The 27,587-nt window shown below is 44.2% G+C and overlaps 1 protein-coding gene across 4 annotated transcripts; it reads right to left on the minus strand.

Moving 5' to 3' along the window:
* Positions 1–251: 251 nt before the first annotated feature.
* Positions 252–27,587, minus strand: ADPGK (ADP dependent glucokinase). Of its 4 annotated transcripts, none has more exons than XM_060153506.1 (7): positions 27,300–27,587; positions 20,282–20,507; positions 16,371–16,433; positions 9,800–9,920; positions 5,207–5,403; positions 4,486–4,584; positions 252–1,850 (listed from the first exon to the last, which is right to left on the minus strand). In XM_060153506.1, the coding sequence occupies exons 1-7, from the start codon at positions 27,530–27,532 to the stop codon at positions 1,302–1,304; spliced, it is 1,488 nt and encodes a 495-aa protein (XP_060009489.1). In that variant the 5' UTR covers positions 27,533–27,587; the 3' UTR covers positions 252–1,301. The 4 variants fall into 4 exon arrangements, with proteins under 4 accessions (XP_060009489.1, XP_060009481.1, XP_060009494.1 ...); XM_060153498.1 differs by having other exon boundaries at positions 252–1,853; XM_060153511.1 differs by lacking the exon at positions 27,300–27,587 and adding an exon at positions 27,014–27,166 and having other exon boundaries at positions 252–1,853.

Here is a 27,587-nt window from a genome sequence, read left to right on the forward strand (position 1 = left end):
TGCCCCTGCATTGGAAGCATGGAGTCTTAACCACTGGCCTGCCAGGGAAGTCCCTCTTCTGTCACTTTAAACCAGAAGACAGACCTACAGCTCAGACTCAGTGTGAGGGGCTGCCTAACCTAGTGATGGGGAAGACAAGATAATCAAACACCTCAAGAGCAGAGGAATATGTAAGTCACAAGTCAAGATCAAAATGATTTATGGCTCCAGAGTCGTGGTAGAAATGAAATCAATCACAAACAGACTTCACATTCCTGAAACGTAAATTGTTTTTAATATTTAAAAGCACGCTGAAGTCTCCTTGATTTATAAAAAATAAATACATAACATGACAAACTTATTCATGATCCTGGGACCCTTATGAGGTCAAACTCTTTAATGGATGTGATGTGTCAATGTAAAACACACATGATCTGTTATACACCCAGAAGCGTATTCCAGTTGTAAGATGCCTTCAAGGATCAGAAAGAGCATGGATCAGTCTTCTACTGCAGAAAGCACGTCCAGAGCTGGGCGATGAGGTTGGGCCCAGGCACAGGAGCCTCTGACCAGCCAGCCTACAGTTAAGGAGCCAGGGCAGGAAGGCGCAGCCCTTCAGCTCACAGCCCCACCCTGCAGGCCAGGCAGGCTCCTCAGCTGCAGAGTGACCGGCTCCCTCAAGGGAACCACGAGGCTCCCAGCCTCTGCTGTGTCTCTGACGCACAGGAGGGCCTGTTTTGTCCTTACTTGTGGCTCTGTCCTAAGTTTGAGAGCAGAAGACTGAGAAGGTGTGCTCATTAAATTTTTTCATTAGAACACTGAATGGAAATCATGATCCTGCCATGAGCGCTGAGCTGAGAGAACGCGAGAACTCACACTGCACTTTACCAGAGACATGGGAGCGGGTGAGGGAGCACGCACTCCCAAGGTTGGCAAGGAGGAGTGCTTTCTCCAAACCGACATGCTCTCGAGGGTAAAGAAGTCAGGCCTAAAACACGTGAAGAGGGGATCTGGGAATCAAGTTTTCACCCCTGTAACACACAACATAAAAAAAAAACCAACAAAAAACAAGAAGAAAAATCCAGTCTTGTTAGTAAATAGCTGAATTTTGATTAAAACCTGAAATGTTTCTGTGTAATCGTCAACTGGCTGGAATGTATCTGGTACAGTTTAATCTGCTGTTGTTTCTTTGGCTGTCTTCCAACTAGATCTAGAAACGGTTTTGACACTCTCAATCCCGTTTCCCAAACCACTTAATTCCTGTCATTCTTAGGTTGGCTAGTTTTCCTCCTTCAGAAAAATGACCCACAACAATCTTCCTACTAGTGAGGGTGTACTTCTGAATAGAAGAGTCCTTCGGCTGAAATGGCATCTCCGAGGCCCACAGTTCGAACAGGATCTTTACACACCAACACTGGTGTGAAGTGGAAGGACACTCCCTCCCTGTGCCATTCGACCACTGGCTCATTTGGGTTTAACATGACCCTGGAGCCATCCGCCGAACGGGAGGTCATGAACTCACGGGGCGCCTTCAGAGACACTCGGCGGGTGTCTATGGTTTCTGTCGCGCAGGCCTGTGTCCCGGCCACACGAGCTCCTGCAGCCACGGCCGCCAGCTGGTTGGCCCAGTGTCCGTCCACAGTTGCCAGGATGTGGTAGGCCAGCGTGTGGAAGTGGATCCTGGTGAGGTCTGAGGCTCTGCTTTCACTCTTCCCATGTTCCTTCAAGATCCAAAAGAGGATGTCGCTGACCATGCCCACATCAGGAACACCGGTCCAGGAAGAGAGGGAAGAGTGAGGTCCAGATGCCGACTGGCTGAGAAATAACAGCTCCTGTTCATTCAGCCCAAGGGAAGTCACGGCAGAAAAGACCTGCTAACAAAAACAAAATGCGGGTCTTTTTCTGATGGACATCTAGCTCCCAAGTATCCTAGGACACAGCTGACGACTAACGTCAGGGAAGGCAGGCAGGGCCGGCATCTTTCTTCTTTACCACAAGACTCCCTGCTCCTGAAGTCTGTGGGGGGAAGTGACAGATCAAGGTCCCTATTTTGGCTATTACACCTCTATCTCCACGCTCATCATCACTTGCGGTCAACTGGAAAGTTGCAGTAACTCTGTATTAGAGCCAGTCTTCTGTTTATATGCTGGAATACAAAGGCAGAGGGGTACGCTCTGTACTGCTTTCCACGGTGCCCAGTTTCTGCCTCTGCACACACAGCAGAGGCTCTCACCACCGACGGGGCCTGACTCTCAGTTCCTGAATGTCAGCAGGTGTCACACCAGTACAGTGGAGAAGCCCACAGGCAGGGTTGTAAGGGTTCCTCGCACACACCACCAAGAAGCAAGGAGAGTGGCTTCACGTCTGATCTAAGCTTTCTAGGCAGGTGTGGGTTAGGAAGACTGAATTTAGTGATAACACTGTGTGTGAAAGGGCACCAAACAAGAGCCATGGTTTTCTATCTTGAGGGGTACCACTATGTCCACCTTGCTATCTTTCTTACTTAGCACTTCCTTCCTTAGAGCCAGGGACCTGAATAAGGTGAATGTTTGTGCAAGAGAGATGAGCCCTGTGGGTATGCAGGGGTGTGTCTGCACGCGCATATATTTTTTTAAAAATCAAGGGCCTGGGAATCCCCTGGCAGTCCAGTGTTTAGGACCCCGCACTTTCACTGCCGAGGGCGTGGGTTCAATCCCTGGTTGGGGAACTAAGATCCTGCAAGCTGGCACGGTGTGGCAAAAAAAAAAAAAAAACCAAGGGCCTGTCCCTTTGCTAATGTAACACCACTTCCGTTTACTGCATGTTCTGTTACACACTGAGCTACTGGCTCTATTTCATTCACTTCTTACTGTAATGCTCTGAGGGCAGGAGGGATGGCCTCCATCTTACAGATAAGGGGACCGAGGCTTAGAAAGGTTAAGTAGACAGTTACACAGAAAATGAAATAAAAATGGCTTTTTAAAGAAGTGAAAATATAACCTCAAAAAGAGAAATATGAGAATAAAAATTATACCGAATGGGACTTCCCTGGCAGTCCAGCGGTTAAGACTCCGCGTTTCCACTGCAGGGGGTGCAGGTTCGATCCCTGGTCAGGGAACCTAAGACCCCACATGCCGCAAGTTGTGGCCAAAAAGTAAAAAAGAAAAAAAAAAAGATACTGAAAAACACCAGGAGTGAACCCTAATGTAAACGATGGACTTTGCGTGATGTTGACATGTGAATGTAGGCTCACTGACTGTTGCAAACGCCCCACTCTGGGGCAGGGGATGGTGATAGGGGAGGCTCTGGGTGTGGAGGGCAGGGGCTACATGGGCTCTACATTCTGCTCACCTGTGCTGTGAACCTAACACTGCCCTAAAAGTAGTCTATTAAAAAAAATTATTCTGAAATACCACTTTTTACCTGTCAGATTGGTAAGAAAGCATGTTCTTAATCACATTCCAGTGGCAAGGATATGAGGAAACAAGCACTTGTAGAGAATTCTAGTGGAAGTAAACTGGTACAGTGCTCATGGACGAGAATTCTGCAATATCAAACTTACAAATGCTTTTTGTGCCCCAATCTAGCAATTCTACTTCTGAGAACTTATCATACGCATGTACCTGCTCATGGGCAAAATAAACTCATGTACAAAGTTACTTGCTGAAGCGCTGTATGGGACAGCAAAGGGCAGACAGCCAAATGCCCAGCTTTGGTTGGAGTTAAAGACACTGGATGTACCACACGCTTCTTCTAACCAAGTGATGACAAAGAGGAGAGCTCCAAAACGCATCCAGTGAAAAAAAGCAAAGTGTACAACAGTGTATGCAGTATGCTATGCTATCTTTGGGGGTAAAAAGGATGAAAAAATAAGGCTATATTCCCATATTTACTTATATACGTACACAATAACTCTGGAGGGAGCAGGTGAAACTAGTAAAGAGGTTACTAACAGTGGATACAGGGGGCAGGAGGAAGCGAGACTTCATGAATATATTTTAATATTTTTTGAGTTTTGAACCACATGAATATATTACCCATTAAAGAGGTTAAATAACAATAAATGAAAGGTTAACTAACCTGCCTAAGTTCACAAAGCTAGCGAGTGGCAAAGCTGGCATTCCAACCCGGTTTCCAAAGTCTGTGCTCTTAAGCACCGCACTCTTGGATTTATCTGATCATTGCTACTGCTGAAAGGCTGAACACCTCAGGGCCTGACGGTGAGGGAGTGAAGCGCCCCCCCAAACTTCCTTTCTCTGAACTTCTTGAAGTTCAACTGAAAGCACCCAAGTTGGGCTTTCAGTTTTCTCCTTTGAGTTCTGCTGCAAAAGGCATTCACTTCTAACTTCCCCATTCCAGAAGGAGAAACATGCCCCAAGAGCCCATCAGTAACACCGCCATATTCCTAATCTAGTAGGAGATCCTGTTCCAGCACAGTCCTGACTCCTGGACTTGGATCTCACGGACCCAGGTCTGAGTGAGACAACACCCACACCTCAGTGACCCCCCGTGCTGCCCGTGGGTTACCTGATGCACAATGCTGCTCATGAGCTCCCTGTTGGTCATGCTGGCCAGCTCCAGGTGAACTGGAATACCCGTGGGGATGTCAGAAATGGCGGTCATGACCTGCAGAGACGAGAGGAGAGCACTGCCATCAGAAACAGAAGGAAGTCAGGCAAGAGGGAAGGAACAGGTCCCGAGAGGCAGTGCATCCTCATGAAAGCTCCCGGCCACGTGGGCGGCCACAGACACTGTGGACAAGGGAGGCTTTTCCCAACAGGGAAAACCAGGCTCTGCAGAGAGGCACTGGGGTTAAGGACTCAGAGAGCACAAGGAACCGCCCCTAAACGTTCATGCAGCCAGCCTCTTCCTGGGGACCTAAACTGAGCAGTCAGCTTCAACTGCTGTGTGAATCTGCAGCACAGCTGATGTGAATGAGATGATACAGAAAACACGAAGGACACAAACTACAGACACTGCAGTCTGCAGCCACGTTCAGCTTAGCACAGGAAGCAGAGGCTCAGGCAAGACGATGTTCTGATCTGTCCTACTCAAGATGCTGCCCGTGCCTGAGAGAACCCCATGAGGAGCCTCGCTGGAGTGGCAGACAGGCTTCTCGGCTGCCACGACACGTCCCGGGAGGCCAGGACCCAGGGCAAGGCAGCGCAAGCTGCAGGGGCTGAGAGAGGCAGGGATCTGAAGGAAAACGCTAGCTGCGATCTGTGAAATCCCATAACAGTGCTATTACCTCCAAGAGTCTCTTCCTCTGGAACTCCTTGCTTTGTCCCTCCATCATGTGCAATCCAGAGAGGACCACCAGGTCTGGCTGAAACTCCTCCAGGCTAGACACAAACACCTCCAGCATATTCATGGCCCCGTTGGAGAGGTCGTGGGAGAAGATGAATCGGTTGGCATGGGGAGCTTTTAACTGGCCCCACTCCTCCCCTAGAAAAGCCCAGTCAACACAATGGGAAGAAAAGGAAGAGGCTTTAAGTCTCCTAGCTGTGCGGGGGCTGGCGGGGGCCTCACTGGAGCCTTGGCTCTGGGCAGGCTGGCCTCTGGCTGAGTGGACCCCGGCTGCCATGGCCTAAGGGAAGCATGGTGCCACAGCCAGGAAGATGGTGGTCAGAAAGAAACAAACCCAAAACCCCAACCCCAGCCCCACAAAAACACAGAAACACAGCACGGGTGCTGTGTGCCTTTGTCAAGGAGCTGGCAAGTAGCTCCCCTCGAGTCCCAGGGAAGCTCTCCTGTCCAAACGCAGGATGCCCGTGTCCCTCCCAGTCGCAGAGCACAACTTCCAAACACTGGTGCACAGTGGGCACCATGCGGGTCTCCGAACGTAGGACATGCTGCCTTTCCCAAAGCACCTTCCACCTCACAGTAACGCCCCAGCACCTGTCATTTAGCTGGGACCTAAGGAGGCTGGAATGACTGTACCTCCTCCTCCCTGCCGCCCACTGGTGGTTCCTGGGCACTGGATCCAGAAGCTAAGAGTATCTGGCTGCTCTAGCCTCCCGTGAGCGAGCTGCTTTGGAATAATGAATAATGAATAGAAGACTAAGTTCAAGTGTTACTACCTCCTGAAAGGGTTGCCAACTGCTCCAGCCTGAGGTGTACTCTCACTGCTTTGAGGATCCAGAGATTCTCCTTTACGTGGTTTGGTGATTCATCACTTTGCTTTGAGTCCTCTCTTCTACTATGTTAACTAGTATTCAAACTTGTATCATTACTTCACTTTTCGCAGGTTTGTGCCCCATCCCCCCTCAACACTGTATGTCTCTGATTCCCACAGCCCAGTCACAGTCCCCTGCACAGAGTGCCCACTCAGCGTTCCCTAATCTGATTCAAGCAGAGGGAGGCCAGACCCTCCCCGGTGGGGTCTTGGGCGGGGTAGGAGCTGGGAATCTGTGTGCAGCTACAGGGGTGCCTCTCAGCACCGCGGCCAGGAGGAAGCATCTCCAGCGGAACCTACTTTTTAATGTGCAGGGGGCAGGGCCCCACCCCTGGAGACCCGGATGTGCAGTCAGGTGGGGAACTACCAGCTGAGAGCCCCCAGCTGCCAAGCACTTGAGGGGAGGGCGCCAGTGCCCGAGTCCTAGGGGAGGGGGGGCAGAGAGGCCTCTCCAAGTTCACTCGGTGCCATCCCACACGCATCCCACATTCCTCTCCTTGAAGTCCTGAAAATCTCAAAACTCAGCCTGAGGCGGTGCCTTGGAGGCCATGTCCCCCGAGCACCAGGAGGAGCAGTCATTCCCAGCCTGGCGCACCGCCCGAGACTGGGGGGCAAGGATTTATGACCTAGGGTTACACAGCTCTCCCTCCACGCAAAGGACCGGTCCCATTTACAAAATCAAAGCCCATATGCTGAAGCCTAGTCTTTCATTGGTTTTATCATTTACTGGCTATTCCTTCAGAAAGTTTTTCCCCACGGCAGCCACCCCAGCAGAGGGTCTCCTCATGCTGCCAGCTGATGTGCCCCCCCAGGGTCAGGGCCCTGCTTCCTGCTTCCTCTGCCAACAGCAGCAGCCCCGCCTCCCTGCAGAGTGTGCGTGGGGGGAGGGGAGGGGCTTACTCTAGAGCGGGTGTCAAGGCGGGGAAAACCTATCCTTCCTTTGCTCTGAGTTCACTTTTACCGAATCCATTCCTCTGAAAACATTTCACATGTGGGTCATTTGTGTAACAGGAAAGAAAACATCACCTATTTCCTAAAACCTGATGCAATGGTTATACTTGTTAAAACACCACGTTCCTTTCTTAACTCCTGGCCCATGCCTTATTATTTGTCTAAAGAAAATACCCAATGGTGATCCACACGGCTGACAGCAGCATTCCAACTCTGCTTCATTTCTGAAGACCCAACGCAGGGACGGCCTCCCCTAGGAAGCCTTTCCGAACTCTGCCACCTCCAAGCAGACTCGATTACAGTACCTCCTTCCCTGGGCCACCACTGGGCCTTATTATAGGACTTGGCACATAACTGTGCAATCATTTATTCAAGACTCCACCTCCTGTAGGGAAATGTGGACTGAGGGTAGGGCCCGTGTCTTCTTCTATCATATTTCTACTGCTTCATATTGCACCCAGCATATAGCCACATGACTGAATCAGCAAAAGAACACACGAGGAAGAGAACAGAACGATGACTCCAATGTCCATGACACAAAAGATGCGGGTATGAATTCTAAACGAATACTTCCCCAACTAACAAGACACTGTACAATGGGAAAAACACACAACATGAGTGTTCTCCACGAGTAGAGACCTGGAACTGCCACTCAGAGTGAAACTGTGAATAAGCACTATCTAACTTAACCTAGGAGAGAAGAGCCACATGGCATTCAAAACAAATTAATCTGCTCAGGGAAAAAGTGAGACAGGCAAAAATAAACAGGCTTCCGCAAGGCAAAGACAAGGAGGGATGTGGAGAGCTGTTCACTGGCAGTTTCCACAGGACGCAGGACTGACTGATGGAGTGGCCCGAAAAGCAAAATGACTGAAACGCAGACAGGGTGAGCCCGTAATAATATTCAACGCCCCTCTTTTCTCACTAAGCTTTGAATTTATTCCCTTAAGTGATCCCTTCTCTCAACTTATGATCTTGCCCTTCAGTCAGTAAGTCAGCAAAACCTATGCAGTGACTCACTGGATCCCCAGCCCAAAGCCTGAAAATAAGCTTCTCTGGAAAGGTCTGGTAGGAGAGAAGGAAAAAGAAGTTGACAAATCCCCTCTGGGAATTTATTCATTTAGAGAGAAGCAGGGGATGGATTTCTGTTAAGAGAGCTGACCTGAGGGCTGCTAGACTAGGTTTCCTCCAGGGGCCAATGAAAATGTAACTTTACATAAAGTTGAGTGGAAGGCCACTGCTTTGTACTAAGAAATAAGGCATAGAAAAGAAAAACTGAAATGGGAAGCTTGTAAACCCAAGGATGGAGACAATCTCCTTTCAAGATAAGCTGTGCTGTCTTCTGAACCACATACAAGGCACAGCTGTCAAATACAACAGCAAAGTCTTGGTGAAGAAACTAGTCTCTCTACTCTGTAGTCACCAGGGAAAATGACAGGCACAGGGACCAGAAAGGTCCCAAGTTCATGATGTGAGCGCCAACAGAGCGGATGTGAGATGAATCTGGAACTGGCAGCAGCAGCAGCGCCTCAAAGGCATATCTTCAGCTCTTCTAGATCCTTCCAGTCAACAGACTTGCTCACGCCTTTCATTTGAGCAGCTCACTCCATACCACTACCTTCAGGCAGTAAGAGCCATCATTCTGATTTCCCACTGAGAGAAACTCAAAAACTGTGCAAATGGGAACTGCCCACTCCAACATCTTGTCTTTAATTTTCTGACCCTGCCCTTCCTAACTCCCTCATTCTAGTAAGCACCCCAAAGAGAACCAGAAACAAGAAACAATTATTTTTTTTTGTACTTGGCGGAAGGCATAATTTTTAAGATACACTATATTTTGTATCTTATATTAAAGTCAATTACTCTAGTAGGTGAGGTTCTCTTAATCGTCTGACTTGGAAGCAGTTCACTGATGCATATTAAGCAAGTACTGCTTTAAGGTACCAATTAGTCTGTTTAGATGCTTGAATCTTTAACGTGAATTAATAATGTGTTGAATCAGAAATTCAAGAGTCAGAGTTCTGAGCAGGGAAAATACACGGGATCAAATAAACAAAATTAGAATACGTTCAGGTATTTAGGATTCTCTCAGAAATCAGATCTGTAGTCTGTATAACACATAAAATCTACTGGGGGGAGGTAGGGTGGGATGGGGTGGATTTGGAGTTATAAACATTGGAACATTATGTAATGGGAAATAATATGTGTTGTTATATACAAAACACTTCCACTTACACGCCCAAGGGAAAATAAAATGCTTCAAAGGAAGTTTGCCAGAGGCCTGGTATTAACCCTAAGCAGCTTGGAACAGCTGGCCAGAAAGGCCTAGGACAGAACCCAGCACAGAGCTCAGCAGATTCTACCTGCCCTTCTTTCTTCTTAGTGATAAAGAAAAACTTTATATATATGTGTTTAACACATTTTCATTTTTATTCAAGAAGCTTGCTTTCCTACAGCCTGATATCTCTTGGGTTCAGATCAATTACATTTGCAGACCTGGGAATTTTCTTCAGTGCTGTAATACTCTACATCACTCTCCCTTGAGACAATGGTCAGTACCAACTCAGCAGAACCAGGGGCCAGGAAGCTTTTGGTAAGGCAAGAACAGGATCCTGCCAATTTACAAAGATGAATTTCTAGCACAGTGATACCCCCATCTGACAACACACAGCCCTCTAGCCAGGTTTACACCAGTACTTACTCATTTCCTCTTACCTGCCTGATACTCTAAAATGAGGTGGAACTCATCCACTTCCTGCAGTGACTCTGGTGGAACAAATACATTGTCATCAAGAAGTTCATGCAGCTTTGGACCAACCGGACCACAAAGAAGAACCTGGAGACAAGCAATACGAAATCTATCAGGAGATCTGCCCCTTGTCCCATGGAATCTGTTCATTAAGGTACATCCAGCACTTCTATTCATTTCAACAAAACGCTGGATTCCAAATCCAATTCTGAAAGCTTTTGGTTTGGAGGTACGGACTAGAGGGGCTACTACCAGGGCCTGGGGGGTATAGACACAATGTACCCAGAAATGAGAGGCTGATAAAAGACCCACGTCACACATGTTACACAGGTACCTAGGCTGCTGCTGAATCCCATGCACCCTGTTAGGGACTGCATGTTTGTGGCCTCCCCACCCCCACCCCAAGTTCCCATGTCGAAGTCTAATGGCCAATGTGATGATATCTGGATAGGGTTTTTAGGAAGTAAATGAGGTCATATGGGTGGGTTCCTAATTCAACAGGATTGGTGGCCTTATAAGAAAAGGGAGAGAGAGAGAGAGAGAGAGATCTCTGTTCACCACACCTGTTAAAGAAAGGCCATGTGAGGACACACAAGTAGGTGGCTGTCTGCAAGCCAGAAAGAGAGCTCTCATCAGAAACCAAACCCTGCTGGAACTGTGATCTTGGGTTTTCCAGCCTCCAAAACTGTGAGAAAATAAATTTCTGTTGTTTAAGCAACCCGGTCTATGGCATTTTGTCATCAGGGCAGCCTGAGCAGACTAAGACACACTGTACCTCACTTTCTCTCTTTTCTTAACTGACTCACATCCTGTGTAGGCAAATAGATACAGGATGCTGTCTGCTCAAAACTGCCAGATGAAAACAACTGTTTGAATTTACACAGTATAGAAAAGGACCACAATAATCAACCAGGGGACCTAATTTGTGGGATCAGCCTCCCTACTATACTTAGCTGCTTTGTGAACAAGATAGCCTTCCAAATAGAAAAATTAAAGAGCACCTCGATTCTGAAAGTATGGGGGGAGGTGCTCTCCAACTTTTTAAAAACCTTTTCTTCAACTCCAACCTGGGCCTCTTCCTGGCTTTTCCTTCTAGAAGCCATTTCACACCTGCTGCTGTTTCTGCCATGCCAGCTCTGGCCCCACTCATGACCAGGTTAACAGACTCAAAGCCCCTGAACCATGAGGGCCTGGACCAGGATTCGAAGGAAAGTCCTCAAAGATGATTGTAACCATTTCAGATTTGATATGTCCCATCCAGAAGCTTCCAAAAGCATTTTTACTTGCTAATTAACTGCTTGTTTGTACAGAGGCATTTTCATGCATCTAAGAAATCCCAGCTTCTGGGTGAAAATACATTTCCCTCTCGACACATGCTCGCTATTTGCCAATTCGGAAAAGTCTTGCCCCTATAATTTTATTTCTTTTCTCTAATTCTTGGCTAGAACTTCAGCTTCCAAGATGAGATAACAAGGGCCAGATTTACCCTCCTGCCTGAAACAACAACAAAACAGATAAAATTTATGAAATAATGGTTTTCAAAACATTTGGGCACTGGGCAACAAAGGACAGTGATCCCTAAGAAACAGAAAAAAACTGAGTAAGCCCTACAGATCCTGCTGCAATTTAGCCTAAAAGAGTTTCCAGATATACAAAATCTGAAAGAATTAATCACCAGCAGATCTGCACTACAGGAAATAGGAAATCCTTTAGGCAGAAGGAAAATGATACCAGATGGAAATATTGATCTAAACAAAGGAATGAAGAATGCCAGGAATGGTAACTCTGGATAAGTATATAAGATCTTTTTCTTACTATTTAAATGTCTTTAAAAGATAATCAACTGTTTGAAGAAAAATATTAACAGCATAGTACGAGATTTATAGCCTATCTAGAAGTAAAGTATATGCCAATAATAGTATAAAGACTGGAGGGGAGAAATGGAAGTATACTATTTTAAAGTTCTTACATTCTATCTGGTGGTTTAATAATATCACTTGAAAGCAGACTGTGATAAGCTAAAAATGTACATTATAAACCCTAAAGCAACCACTAAAGAAAACAAGTAGCAAGGTGTCAGATTTAAACCTATCTGATATAGCAATAATCATATTAAATGTAAATGGTCTAAACTCCCCAAATAAAAGACAGAGAATGTCAAAGTGTATTAAAAAGCAAGCCCCAACTATATATTGCCTACAAGAAACACATTTTAAATATAAAGACACAAATAGGTTAAAAGCAGAAGGATGGAAAAGATATATCATAACACGATTCAAAGCTGGAATGGCTATTTTAATCAAAATAGATTACACAGCAAAGAATATTATGAAATTATTTTCTTTATCCCTGGTAATGATAAAAGGGTCAATTCATGGAGGGAGGTAACAATTCTAAGGAGTTATACATCTAATAACAGCTTAAAAATACATGAAGCAAAAAGTTATAGAACTGCAAGGGAAATAGACAAGTCCATAAGTATAGCTGAAGATGTCAATACCCCTCTCTCAATAGTATTAGATAAATCAAGTGGACTGAAAATCATTAAGAACATAGAAGACTTGAACAACATTATCAACCAACTTGGCCTAACTGACATTTATATATAGAACACTCCACTCCAAAACAGAAAAATATGTACTTTTCAAGTGTACACTGAACTTCACCAAGATAAGACTATATTCTGGGTCATAAAAAAGTCTCAATAAATTTAATACGAATCAGAGAAGCATATTCTCTGATCACAATGGAATTAAAATAGAAATCAATAACAGAAAGATATCTGGAAACCCTCCCAATATTTAGAAACTAAATAACACACTTCTAAGTAGTACATAGATGGGCCATTAAATACCTCATCTCAAGAAATCAAAGGGAAATCAGAAAGCATTTGAACTGAATGAAAATAAAAACAAAAAGTATCAAAATCTGTGGGATACAGCTAAAATAGTACTTAAGGGGAATTTTATAGCACTAAACACCCTGTACCAGAAAACAAAGGTCTCAAATCCGTGACCTCAGCTACTACCTTAATAAACCAGAAAGTTAAATTCAAAGCAAACAGAAACCAATGAAATAGAAAAGAGAAAAATACAGAAAAAAAAATCAGTAGAATTGAAAGTTCATTGTTTATTGAAAAGATCAAAATTGACAAACCTATAGCCAAACGTATCAAGGAAAAGAAAAAAAGAAAAAGACATAAATTACCAGTATCAGGAAAGACAGAGAGAACATCACTACAGATTCTACAGACCTTAAAGGAATAAGGGAACATTATGACTAACTTTATGCCAATAAATTCAACAACTTAGATGAAACGGACAAATTTCTTGAAAGATTAAACTACCAAAGCTCACTCAAGAAATAAAAAATCAGAATTTCTCTTTATCTATTAAATCGAAATTGTTAAAAACCTTCCCGTATCAAAAACTTCAGGGCTAGAGGGCTTTGCTGGTGAACTCTACAAACATGTAAGGAGGATATGATACCAATTTTACACAAACACTTTTTTAAAAAAATTGAAATACTTCCCAATTCATTCTATAAGGTCAGTATTACTCTGATACTAAAACCAGACAGATATACAAGAAAAATACAGACCAATATCCCCCAGGGAAATTGATATAAAAATTTTAAACAAAATTTTAGTAAATTGAATCCAAAAAAAGGGTAATACATCAGAAGCAAGTGAGGTTTATTCTGGGGATACATGGTTAGTCTAACATTTGAAAATCAATGTAATAACCATATACCAAAGTTAAAAAACAAAAACCACAGCAGCATTTGACAAGATCTAACATCTACTTCTAATTCTTGGCTAAATTCCAAAATATATTCCATAAAGACACTGCTCTCTTCTGCAATCTGGCTTCTATTTCACCATTCCACTGAATTTACCTTTACTATATTCACCAGGGTCTATTTCTGAGACAACATAGCTTGGTTGTAAAGAGCATGGACGCTGGAGCTAGAGTACTTGGGTTCAAATCCCAGCTCTACTCCTTCCTAGGTATGTGACCTTGAACAGTTTTAACTTCTCCATGCCTCATTTTTTCTATCTACAAAATGGGGATAATAATAGACTTCCCTTATGGGGCACTGTGAGGATCAAAAGAGTTAATATAATGTAAAGCACTTAAGACAGTGCCTGGCATACAGTAAGAACTATGAAAGTGTTAATGATTATTATTGCCTTTGGAAAATACCTAATCCTTAATCTGCGGTGGTTCTCAGATGATCACTTGGTCCATGTCGAGAAGCATTGCATCAAGTTAAATGGAATCTCTCTGAGAGAGCAATATGAGGTGGTGAGGTCATGGCAGAGCCTAGTGTTTGAATCCTGGCTCCATCATTTACTAGCTAGGTGACCCTATGCACAATACTTAATCTCTTACATTACTTAACCTCTCTGGACCTCCTGTCTTTAAAACGGTGATAATACCTTAACTTCATCAGGTTGTTGTGAGGACTGAGTAACAGATATCCCTTTTCTTTCCTCAATCTTCTACCAAGGCCAGACATTTTTTTTTCTTTTTTTAAAAATCAGAATGCTTTCCAGTCAGACTGGTCTCAGGCCCAGCTTCTCCAGAGACCAACAGCAAATACTGGTCCCAGACGAGGGCAATATTGAAAGGTCAATGTAACCCAGGACTTCCAGGGCCAGAATTACTTCTCAGGGTCAAGAGAGTGGCCTTTTATGGACCCATTCAAATGCCCAGGATTCTGATGGGAAGGGCCTGGGTTCTCTCTAATTAGTTTATGACTGATCTTTCCTTCTCTTCCATCCATTAGCTGGTAATACTTCTGAAGGTCAGCCCTGTAATTTCTAATATTCTCTGTTTGGGAGTTAATTACTATCTATAAAGATAATGACTATTTTAAAAAAAATTTCCCACACCCTAATATTTTATGAAACTTTAATTCTTATTAAAATGTGAACGTTCACACTTTAATATGCTCTCCACATCTAAGCACATCCATCCCTCAGTGTACAGTGTGGCTCCATATGAATTTTTTCCCCTTAAACTGTTGAACATTTATCTGAATTTTTGGGTCCATCTCTGGGCTTCTGATTCTGTGCCCCTGAGAACTGTTTATGGTTTCCTTTCTCTGCCGTCAGTAGCCACATCTATTCTGCACTTCTCAAGTTCACTTACTCTAGAATCATCTTTGTTAAACCTATCTTCTTTGTCCCCATGTATGGTCTAGCACCAAGTGATTCCATTTTAGTAGGCTTTAGATAGGCTTCTCCTCTTCTGGCTACCATATCCAAACCTCAATCATTTTATAGCAAGACAGCAGCAATAACCTCCTTGCTGTCTTTCCCCCTCAGACCTATTCCACTTGTAGCAAAAGAGCTTCTTACTCAGATGTTATTTTGAACATAGCAGTAATTTTTAATTCTACTTAAACCAAATGGCCTAAGACTTGAAGACATGTCCCTATCTAGTGGCGTTCATTTTTCAACACTCTGGATCCAGGCTCACAGAACAGCCAATTAAGTCTTCTCTCATCATTGTACAATTCCCAGCCTCAGGCACTGACTCCAGAGCCCACATGCTCTTAACCATTACATGATAAGGTACTCAAGAACGTGGACTCTGGGGTCCTAGGTTAAAACTGTTCTATTTCTTTTCTTTCTTTCGTTTTTTTTGTTTGTTTGTTTTTTTGCTGTACACGGGTCTCTCACTGTTGTGGCCTCTCCCGTTGCGGAGCACAGGCTCCGGACGCGCAGGCCCAGCGGCCATGGCTCACAGGCCCAGCCGCTCCGCAGCATGTGGGATCCTCCCAGACGGGGGCATGAACCCATGTCCCCTGCATCGGCAGGCGGACTCTCAACCACTGTGCCGCCAGGGAAGCCCTCTTTCTTTTTTTAAAAAATAAATTAATTAATAAATTAATTAATTTATTTTTGGCTGCGTTGGGTCTTTGTTGCTGCACACGGGCTTTCTCCAGTTGTGGCGAGCGGGGGCTACTCTTCTTTGCGGTGCGCGGGCTTCTCACCGTGGTGGCTTCTCTTGTTGCAGAGCACAGGCTCTAGGAGTGTGGGCTTCACTAGTTGTGGGGCATGGGCTCAGTAGTTGTGGCGCACGGGCTTAGCTGTTCCGTGGCATGTGGGATCTTCCCAGACCAGGAATTGAACCCAGGTCCCCTGCACTGGCAGGCAGATTCTTAACCACTGTGCCACCAGGGAAGTCCTTGTTTTATTTCTTATTAGCTATGAACTTCCCTATGCCTCAAGCTTCATGTGGAAAGCAAGACAACAGCAGTACCAGCACGAGTACCAACTAGCCTTACAGGTTGTTGCAGGGATTAAATGAGGTAATCCACATCAAACACTAGAAACAACGTCAGGCACACAGTAAGCACTCAGAAAGCATTAGCTACCACTCCTCTCCTTCCACTACTATATTCCTAACAAGAGCCTCTGGGTCTGGCACAAGTTGAATCAAGGAACAGAAAGATACTCATTCTTACTCCTAAAATTACTTAAACACTAGTGAAGGACACAGGTTTTAATCTGGGAATTTGACTTACCTTTAAATCTGAGTTGGCTGCAAATTTCTGTCCAATTAAAGCTGCATTTCCTCCTACATAGTGCTATAAGACAGTTCAAGGTTATTAGACAGTATTTTAGCATTAACTATGTTACTCAAGCTTAATAATGTTTTGATTTATTGAATTAATTTACAGTCCATTTTTTTCCCAAAAAAATTTGCGGTGACTTCATAAGTACATACAGATGAGGTTAATAAAAACATTAACCCCATAGGTTAATAGACAATGAGTTATAAGGAAAGGTGGAAAAAACATATTGCTACACTTGGAAATTAGTATAATTGCCTTAACTGTAGATCAAATTTGGCCTTGAGCTTCCAGGCAACCGGAACAGATAAGGGAACAAAAGGAAATATGACAAGCATGGATAGACCTCATCTTCAGCACTGTAACCCTTCTAAAATGAGTATATGACTATGACAGTCTCCTCCTGAAAATCAATCAATAAATACTACAGTGAACTAAAATCCAACTCAATTTTTTTTATCAAAGCATAGTTGATATATAATATTACTTAAATTACAAGTGTACAATAGAGTGGTTCACAATTTTTGGAAGTTATACCCCATTTACAGTTACTATAAAATATTTTCTATATTCCCCATGCTGTACAATATATCCTTGCAGCTTATTTTATACCTAATAGTTCGTACCTATTAATCCCTTACCCCTTTACTGCCCCTTCCCCATTTCCCTCTCCCCACTGGTAACCACTAGTTTGTTGTCTTTATCTGTGAGTCTGTTTCTTTTTTGTTATATTCACTAGTTTGCTGTATTTTTTGATTCCACATATAAGTGATATCATACAGTATTTGTCTTTCTCTGTCTGACTTTATTTCATTTAGCATAATACCCTCCAAGTCCATTCATGTTTCTGCAAATGGCAAAATTGCATTCTTTTTATGGCTGAGTAATATTCCATCTCTCTCTCTCACACTCACACACACACTACATCTTCATCTGTTCATCTACTGATGGACACTAAGGTTGCTTCCTTATCTTGGCCATTGTAAATAATGCTGCTATAAACATTGGGGTGCACCTATCTTTCCAAATCAGTCTTAAAATCCAACTCTTAAGTGAGGCACACAGGCCTTTCTTTATCTGTCCCCTGCTTTCCTTTCTACTTCCATCTCCTGCCCTCCCTTCCGTACCATGCCTGCAGCTCTCCAAGTCTGCCTTCCTCCCTGTCTCTGTGCCTTTGGCACATGCTGCTTTCTTTGACTAGGATGCCTCCCCATTCTCATTCATTGGTAAGACCCTGATCACTTTTCAAGTATCAGCGGCAGCATCATCTCTTCTGCAATGCCTTCTGTCTCCCTTTTCCCATGGCCACCTCCACCTCCACAACCCCCCTTCCAGACAGGATTACAGATCCCTTGCTACTCGCCACCCCTATACTCAGAACAAACCTCCATTACAGCCCTTGTCCACTTGGGCTAATGTCATCTGGGGACATGTCTAGCTCTTTCAGGGCAAGGACTGTCTTCTTACAATAAGTGCTCAGTAAATGTTTGCTGCTAGATTTTGAGAAAGGAAGAACACACTGATGCATCAGGAAACATAAGAGCTTTCCTGGGAGTAAATTCTAAAGGTAACAGACTCCAATAGAGGACAATGTTTTCTCCTAAACACCACATCTCTCAGCTGAGGACCTAGAGCAGAAGAGCAAATAATTCAAGCCTAGTATTCCATTGTGCTAAGGACGGATTCATGTGTTTTGGAAACCTGACAAGTAGGAAATACGGCGGATGCTCTAGTTGAGAAACCTCATCAACAGCCTTGCCTGGGAGGAACGCTAGCACCTCACCTTCCTAGTTCCCAGTCCCATGCAGAGGCACAGAATAAGTAACTCATCTCTGGATGCTAGACCTCACTTTCAGCCCAACCAAGGTTTGTGTTGACCGATCACTGGTTTCGGGTGGGACAGTAATGGCTTACTCTAGATAAATTTAAAACTGTGATATACAGGCTGAAATCTGGCCTTTTAACATGTTAACCTTATTTTTTATTTACTATGGTGGCTAGAAGAATTTACTAAAAATCTTGGGTGAAACATTAAGATTCCATGAAGTGGATTTTAGAGTTTTCATGTAATAGTTATCATTAACTGCTGTTTATCAGTCAATCTGCCTTATAGTTTAAGGGAGTCTGACAAGGCACCAAATGAAGTGTCACACTAGTGGAAGACAAATAACACATTTTAGGTTTTACAATGTTAAGAAATAATTTAGATGATGTAAAAGCTAGATAAAATTTCTGTAGAAAAAAATGTTTGCATTATGAGACAAAAGGCAGAAGAAACTAGAATAGAAAGCAAATTGGTGGTTTAAATGCTACAATCTTAAAGACTTTTAAGCAGTAGACTTGCCATCTTTTTAGAACTATCAAGATTCTTTCATAAAAGATAAGAATCTCAGGAGTTCCCTGGTGGTCCAGTGGTTAGGATTTGGTTGGGGAACACTGAGATCCCCCAAGCTGCGCTGCGCAGACAGAAAGGAAAAAAAAAAAGATCAGACTCTCACTACCAAACTCAGCTGTCAAAATGATTGTAACTGAAGTTTTAATAGCTTGCTGTTTCCTTTAGAAACTCAGCTGGGTAATGCTCATGCCCATTTCTAATGTTCAAATGGGTGGCTTCAAAGGGAAAAAAACTTTAAAATCTTAATAGTTATAAAAATAAGTGGTCACAAAGAATGGTCTATGAAAGGTACCAATCAAAAATGGCATTAAGAGCTCCCCCTGTGAGAAGTACACCCAGACTGGGGTGATGGGCCAAAGGAAGATTTTAGGTAAGAAAATTTGGGGGTTAGATGTGGTGGGGTGGAGAGATGCTTAAACAAACAACCAAAACTGGCCAGTAAGAGGTGTGAGGGCAGGTGTAGCAGCAGGTGTGTGAGCCTTGAGGAAGTGTCTGGACCATGCAGGCCCCAGGGCTTTGTTTATGATCACCAGGTGGGCTTGGGGAGCTCTAAGTTCTATCTCTGAGAGGCTCTACCCTGTAGAACAATGGTTCTCAGAACAAGGTGTTCAGAACAACAGCATCAACATAACTAGGAAACTAGCTGGAAGGGTAAATTCTTGGGTCCACCCCACAGGCACTGAATCAGAACTCTGGAAGTGTGGCCCAGGAACCTGTGTTTCAATATCCCTCCAAGTGATTCTGATGCACACTCAGGTCGAAGAGCCACCGAACTAGACCAGTGGTTCTCAACCAGGGTGATTCTGCATCCCTCCTCTCCCTGACCCTGGAAACATATGACCATGTCAGGAGACATTTTTAACTGTCACAACTAGGGAAGAAGAGGAGTGAAACTGTCATCTACTGGGTGGAGGCCAGAGATGCTGCTAAACATCTTACAATGTGCAGGACAACCCCCACAAGGAAAAATTCTCTAGCCCTAAACGTCAGTAGTGCTGAGGATGAGAAAACTTGCTGTGGACCAGCAGAGCAGAGGTAAGGACCCAGCTCCCTCGTTCCCAGGCAAAGGCTAGAACTCTTTCTCTGTGGGTTTGGCCTTGTTTTGCTTAGGAAGGATTCAGGCATATTAAGATTACTGCAAGTTATCAGCCAAGCAATACCCAAACAAGTTTGGAGTAGATATCTTTCCTACCTTAAACTTGAATAACACGAAAAAAGAGCAATTTAATGGATAACCCAGAACCAAAATTTTAGGAAATATGCTTCATAAACGTTGGCTGAATTGCACTGACTAGGAACAGCAGAGTTAAAGGAAGGTCAGATACAGTTTTCAAAGAAGAGAAAAACACTGTAGAATTGGATTCCTAACAATTACCCTCTTAGGGCAAACTGGAGAAAAAAGCTGCTTGGTTGCTTTTAGAAACCATACAAACAAGGTGTCTTTCCCCACCACCACTGGCAAACAGACCTGGGCTCCTGGGAACTCTGATGCAATCTGGGCGATGTTATGGAAAGTTTCCTTATCACTGAAGAAGCGTTCAGCAGCTGCTCCCTTCCCCATGAAGTGAATGAAGGCTTCTTTTAGATCATTCCTCGAACGCAGCTCAGTGTGATCTTTTCCATTCCCAGGATTCAGGCCAAGTGCCTGCAAGAGCTTCACCCCTGACAGCACTACATCCACACATGCATTGACTCTGGAAGGAAGGAAGGAAGAGACAGTGTGAAAGAAACAGAAGCACTGGGGCAACTACTTTGCATTTAACAACAGGGAAATGTTTCAGAGGCCTGTGTTCAGACAAAAAAACAGATGAAGTGGATTTGAAACCTGAATTGGAAAGTAAACAGCATATGGCAGAAAGAGGATTACTTTATCTGGATGTATGTCTTAGGATCAGAACACAGGACTCTTGGCAAGAGTTTGGCAAACTTTTACACTAGTTACAAAGAGAGAAAACAGGTGCTCAGCATTTCAGAACAAAGTATCATGATAACACAAATTTAGCATTTCTGAGAAAATGGTGGCAGAACCAAACTGTCTGGATTCACCCTGGCTGTGTGATGTGGGCAAGTCACTTTAATTTCTCTTTGTCTCAGTTTCCTCATCTATAAAATGGTGTAATATGAGTATTTAACTAAGAGCTGTTGTGAAGATTAAGTTAATAAATGCTTAGGAACACTGCTTGCTGCAGAGGAAGCAAAATAAAAGTTTTGGTCAAAATCCATCTTCCCCTGAAAGATATATTAGGATGGTGGTAAAATACACTAAATACCTAAATGTCTAAATACTCCCAGTTGAAATTCTTAGAGCTGAGTGGTGCCTTAAAGACTTAAGTGCACCTGCAGCCTGTAACAACTCATCACTTCGCAGGTGTTCACCGGACCCATCCATGAACTTTAAAGGCTGGTAAGAAGCCAGTGTGACATCACTTGGTTGGTGCTACAGAAATTATAAAGTACATATAAGGCTGTCTGGCATGGCCCCTCCTATGTGTGCATGGAAGAGTTCTGGCTTACATTTTCAGTGTTTCTTTGCTAAAAGTCATCCCTTAAACGAGAAGTTCCAAACACTTTGGGTAGCTAAATGAGGTCTTCCTGCCCCACCACAGGCACCTTTATTCCCGCCTCTGCCATCCCTGCCAGTGGGGCTAGAAGACCAACTGAAACAGCTTCTGGTGACAAGGCTGTGCTTCCAGGTTAATTCCGAGTAGCTTTGAAACCAGAAGGTAAACTCATCAATAAAGAAGGTCCAATGGATTGGATTTTAGTGTATGATATATAACTACAGTGTTTCCCTTTCAGTCTCCTTTAAAAATCTCTTGATCAAATCATTAATGGTGGCCAACTCTAAGATGAGGAATGAGATGGTGGTAAGGGAGAGGAGATATATTTTTTTTCATCAGATATATTTCTAATTTTTACAAGCATACATTACTTTTAGAACTTAATAACAATTTTTAAAAGGTTCTCATGTGGGCTAGATATTATTTACATCACTCAAGGAAGGTTTACAAGGGCAAGGAAGAAACACATCCCTCCTCATGACGCAAAACTGACTGCATACTCATCATAAAGATTCTTTTATTAATTCTTCCCCTATGAATCCCAAGTTTTTGAAAAGGTTTTTGCCTACCACACTGCATTTAAATACTCAAATGTTCTTATTCCTTTAAAGTCAAACACACATATAATTACTCTCGTCAACTGGAAAAGCATAATCTAAAAGTGAGTATACTTTTCAGCACATAAAACACATTGACAGCATGTGGAAGGTTCTTAATGATACACTTAAAACCTAATCCTTTCACAGCCTTACATAATAATGAACCAACACACCTTGTAAACTGGTCTCAATCCCACCTCACACGAAGTGTCCTTTTATTTCTACTGGATGCAACGTTAGATGTCTGAAGGGTAGCATCTTAACAGGAATACAGGCATCCCTGGCTCTCAGACTCCAGTAGGCTACCAATGTTCAGACAGTGAGAGTTTGGATAGCGTGAGACACCCATTCCCACCAAGCAGCCCTACCTAGAAAATGTGTCCAAATGGATTGGGGTCCTGAGGCTGGACAGCAAAAGTTCAGATACTGAGGGATATACCCATATTTGGAAATAACGACTTCAAAATCGACTTCAGTAAACACCACCTCCATATCTAGTTGTGCTGAGACTTTAGAGTTTGATTCTTTAAAGATGAGAATGGAGGAAGCTGCACTTACAGAAAAACAAAACTGAACGGAACAATGTTCAGCACATTTTGCAGCAAAGACAAAACCCAACTGAACAAATTTTGAGTTAAAACAATGTAACTATCATAGGAACATTTTCTATCCCCCACCTAATCATGTCATGAATACTAAAGGAAAAAATCTTAGAGAGGAAAGAATTTACTTGGTAGCTTTTTAAAACAAAAAAATCATTGAACACTACTATGTGCCAGATAGTAAACAAAGTGCTTTTAGGTGTGCTTTCTAGTTATATTTTATAATACTTCAACCAGAACAAGAACCTTTCTCTGCACTTCAACGGTATACTAAAACGTAAACAAGCACATTACCTAAGGTGCTTTCTTATCAGGGAAAATTAAAGGGCGGCGGGGAGGTAAAAAAACCAGAAGACAAAATTATGCTCATTTGACACTTAGGCAGAATTTCACAGCTCAATAAGAAATGTATAAAAGATTACAATGTGAGTTTTGAGAAGACACAGATGAAACAACTGGAAGATAAAGTGAGGCAACAGATGCTGAATGCCTGAACAAGTGGCTGTGCTAGCAGAGAGGATGCTGGGAGCTAGGGCTGCCAGGCATATTATGAGAGACTTGGGGGTGGGGTGGGAATGAGGGACAGTTTCTTCTGGATCGTAAATTCCTTAAAGACAAGGATGGTGGTCCTTATCACCTCTCTTCTGTTTTACTGTCTGTAAATCATTTCCTAAGATTCTTTCTAGCTTTCACACTCTACCTGAGATATTATGAGAACTAATCATAATCGCTGTAAGATACAGAACTGTAGAGAAGAGAAATTCAAGAGGCAGGAATAGTGGTCCTTGGGCCACACCCTGGATGGTGCTCTGGACAGAGAAAGAAGGCAGGTATTTTCAGACAGACCACACCAATCCGCAAAACGTTCTAAGATAGGGAAGTAGTCATCACTGCTTGCAGCTGAGAAAAGTGAGGCTGGGGGTCAACTAACATTCCAAAGGCCATGACTGGAGAAGCCTAAATTCAAACCCAGATTTATCTGATACTGAAACCCACAGGGAGCATACACAAGCAAAGATGTAGACAAAGGGATTAATCTTGTTTCTGGACACAATAGGAATGCTGATCCAGTTAGGAGAGTTTCAACAGGGGAGAAGAGCTAGACAGGTTTCAAAGGTCAGGGTGAAGCCAGGTAAGGGAGAATGAATGCTAGGATGAGGGGTTCATCATTCACCCAATGAACCTTAGGACCAAGGCCCGATTCTGAAGCAGGGGAGGGAGCACATGCTTTAGAAAGATGTGGCAGTGGGCTCGCCATTGACCATCTTCTTGAAACCTCTCCTATCCTTTATTTCCCTGGTCCCTTCCCACCTGCCCCTTACATAGATGGCAGTGCCTCCCCGAATCCCACCCTTGCCATTTACCTTCCCTTCTTTCTCTTCCTAGGTGATGTTGTCCAGTCTCTGGCCTCAGCCTAAGTGCTGGAGTCTCCAAGGTCTACAACCCTGCTCCTCAACTACAGCCTCTGGCTGTCAGCAGCTGAGGGCCCAGCTTCCTCTAAAATTCCACAGGAATGTACATTTCCCCTCCTCTGAAATCAAAATGCTTACCTTCCACCACAAACTTGTTCCTTTTTCTTAATCTCTTCGTGGCAACAACATGGCACGAATGTGGAGCCAGGAATGGGTTTAGGCTGCACCTCGGGCATTCGACAGTTGTGTGATCTTGGGCAAATCAGTATTTCCAAGCCCCAGTTTACTCCCTGTGAAAGCTGGATGACAATCTCTGTATCTGCCTGCATAAGGTTGTTGTAAGATCCCCAGTATTAAGATCCTGTCATTTTTGATGCCTCTATTTACTGTACAACACCCAACCTCTTCTCAAATCTCACCTGTTGAAAACCACTGCCAAACAAGAAAAAGCTCTATGGACTCTTAACTAGCGTCAGAGTCTCAAGACTTTCCTTTTTTATGAGTCATATTAAATTGTGTGCTTTGACTGAGTATGTGAAAGATAGTGAATATGTATGTGTGTGTGTGTGTGTGTGTGTGTGTGTGTGTGTGTGTGTGTTGTGTATTCTCCTAAAAGATCAAACTACAACACACACGCACCTGCCAAATGAGATTCTGGTACCAGTACTGCACCCACCTACTCCTTGTACATTCTCATCTTTAGGCTGAAAATCTGGGTAACGAGAAATGTTGGTAACAATGGATGTCTGTTACCCACAAAAATAGCGTGAAGCAGTCAAATAGGTTACAACCACAGCTCAAATTTCACATTCCACTGGTTAGTCTCTGCAAAGAACTTAGCATCATTTACTTGCTTATAAACCTTTATGGCTTTCCCATCACCTACCCTGATACAAAAGGCTCCTTTCAGCATCATCGCTTGACATCCCTCTACCATAAGGTCCTTGCCCTAAATACAGGGCCAACTTGCTATTCACAAACAAGCCAAATACCTTTTCACATTTGGTCCTCTCTGCCTAGGTGGGCTTATTCCCCCATCTTCTTGTGGAGAAATTCCATTTCTTCTCCAGGGCCTGGCCCTTGCAAGTCACTGTAGCAGAATATGTTTTCCAAGATGGCCGCAAGATGTCCCATCCCACATGTTCTTTTTACAATGTGATGCTCACATTCCCCCCATCCAGGTGTGTTCTATGTCCCCTCCCCTTAAAACCATTTGGACCTGAGACTATGACAGAAGCAACACTATGTGCTTCTAAGAGTAGGTCACAAAAAGGCATTAATGCTTCTGCCTGGTCCTCTTGGAGAATTCCCTCCCCTAACCCAGTCACCCTGCTGTGAAAAAGCTAAATAGAGAAACCACCTGTAGGTGTTCAGGTGAAACCAGTTGAGGTTGTAGCCGACAACAACAATCAACCCTTGAGATGATCCCAGTCCCAGCCATCATCTGCCTGAAACCGCACAAAACCCCAAATGAGAATTGCCTAGCCGAACCCAATCAAACCTCAGAATAATGAGAATAAAATGACCACTGTTTTAAGCTACTAAGTTTTGGGGTGATTTGTGATGTAGCAAAAGTAAATGGATTGTCACTTTCTCAGATGGAGCTTTTCCTGAAACCTCATCCTGGGAAGAATCAGTAATTCTTCTTTGGGACACAAGGCTACCTTGTTTCCACCACGAGTTCAGCAAAGCACTTTTCTTAATCATTACAAACAGCATTTTGTCACCTCACCGCCCCCCGCCCCCCATTCATATTGAAGCCCTAACCACAGATCGGACTGTATTTGGAGGTAGGAGCTATTTAAGGAGGTAACTGAGGTTAAACGAGGCCATTATCCAATAGGACTAATGTCTGTTTAAAAAGAAGGAGAGACACCAGAAGTGCTCAAGAATGGAGGAAAGGTCTAATGAGTACACAGCGAAAAAGCAGCCACCTGCAAGTCCTTAAGAGAGGACTCGCCCTTGGGCTATCAGCCTCTAGCACTGTGAGAAAATAAATGTTTGTTGTTTAAGCTACCCAGTCTGTGGTATCCTGTTATGGTAGCCCGAGCAGAATAACAATAACGAATATATTTGTTTCCAACAAACGAGGCTGGGACCTTGCCTCATTCACCCCTGCATCCTCAGAACCTAGCACAGACCTGACACATACCACGTAGTTGACAAATATTTGTTGAACGAAGGCTCACAAAACCAGGGAGGACAATTAATGAGCTGATAAGGATGCAGGTGAAAGGGCTTGAACTTGAAAGAAGAGGTAAAAGAGGATACATCTGAAGAAACAATAAATATGCTGATATAAAAAAATAGTAGCTAACGTTAGGTGTCTGCTCGTTAAAGCAGACACCATGCTAAATAACATGGATTATTTAATTGAATCTTCAGGATAACTCTGCTTTACCTTAACCTTTCTGGTCCCAATACTCACAGGAACTAGTAGAGCAGTAGAAGGCCTGTTTTTGTGGTGAGGGCAAGATATTAAAGTCGAACTGAGACAAGAACTAAAATTCGTGTAAAGGGAATAATTACTTACACGCGGGAGGGGAATACAAAGAAAGGAGGCACTGTGATTTGGGAGAACCCTAAATATGCAATGTCACTGAAATCAGGGGAAGAAAAGAGTTTCAAGGAGAAGGGTGTGCTTAACGCGTGGAAGGCTGCAAGCAGTCGACAGAGAAGGCTAAAAGAAGCAGTTGAATGTGAAAATCAACTCGGTTCCGGTGAGCTTTGAGAGAGAAGTTTCAGTAGAATGGTGGTCTCCAGACTACGGCATTAAGGAAGCGGAAACAAGGCGTAAAGAAATAAACTCGGTAGCTAATGGCACGACCCCTCCTTCAAGTAGTTCAGAAGCAAGAGGGTGCCGCCAAAGTACTAAGACCAACCATCGCTGACTGCCAAAGAGCAGCCGCCAGAGAAGGAGGGCTTGGAATGAAGGAGGCTCGAACTATAAGGAGTCAGGCTGAGCGGGATTTGCAAGAGGCTATTAGGCTGGTTCTATGGAGATGAGAGAAGGGGGCTGGTCCTACCGAGACGAGAAGGGCGCAGGGGCCAGCCGACAGGAAAAAGCAGTCTGGTGAGTCCCTGCAGCAGTGACGAACGGGGCTCGTCCCAGACGTCCGACGCTTCTCGCCAAGGAGGCAGCGTGGACACCAGCGCCGAAGGGCCTCCCGGGGACCTCTGGGAAGCCGTTTCCGCGCCGGCTCTACCTCCCAGCTCCCAAGCCGCCTGACCTCCGCCAAGGCGGCCCTCGGAGGCCCGGAGCGCCCGCACCTCCTGGAGAGGTCCAGAGAGGCAGGCTCCGCAGGCACTCACCCTACGGCCACGCGGCGCCAACGCCGGGCCGGCCGCACGATGAGCGCGTCCCAGGCAGCAGCCAACCGACCCTCAGGGGAGCCGGGTCCTGGGGGCGCGGGCGCAGGCCCCAGCTGCAGCGAGCTCCACAGCGAGCGCAGCGCCGACCCCGGCAGCTGCGGCTCCAGCAGGAAAACGCAGCCCACCGCTAGCGCCAGGAAGCCGGCGTACGCGGAGCCGCGCCACAGCGCCATAGACACAGAGGTGTAGGAGCTGCTGAGCACAGCTCCTTTCCCGGTCCGCGACTCT

The sequence above is a fragment of the Lagenorhynchus albirostris genome, chromosome 1, assembly GCF_949774975.1.
Source record: "Lagenorhynchus albirostris chromosome 1, mLagAlb1.1, whole genome shotgun sequence".
NCBI lineage: Eukaryota > Metazoa > Chordata > Mammalia > Artiodactyla > Delphinidae > Lagenorhynchus > Lagenorhynchus albirostris.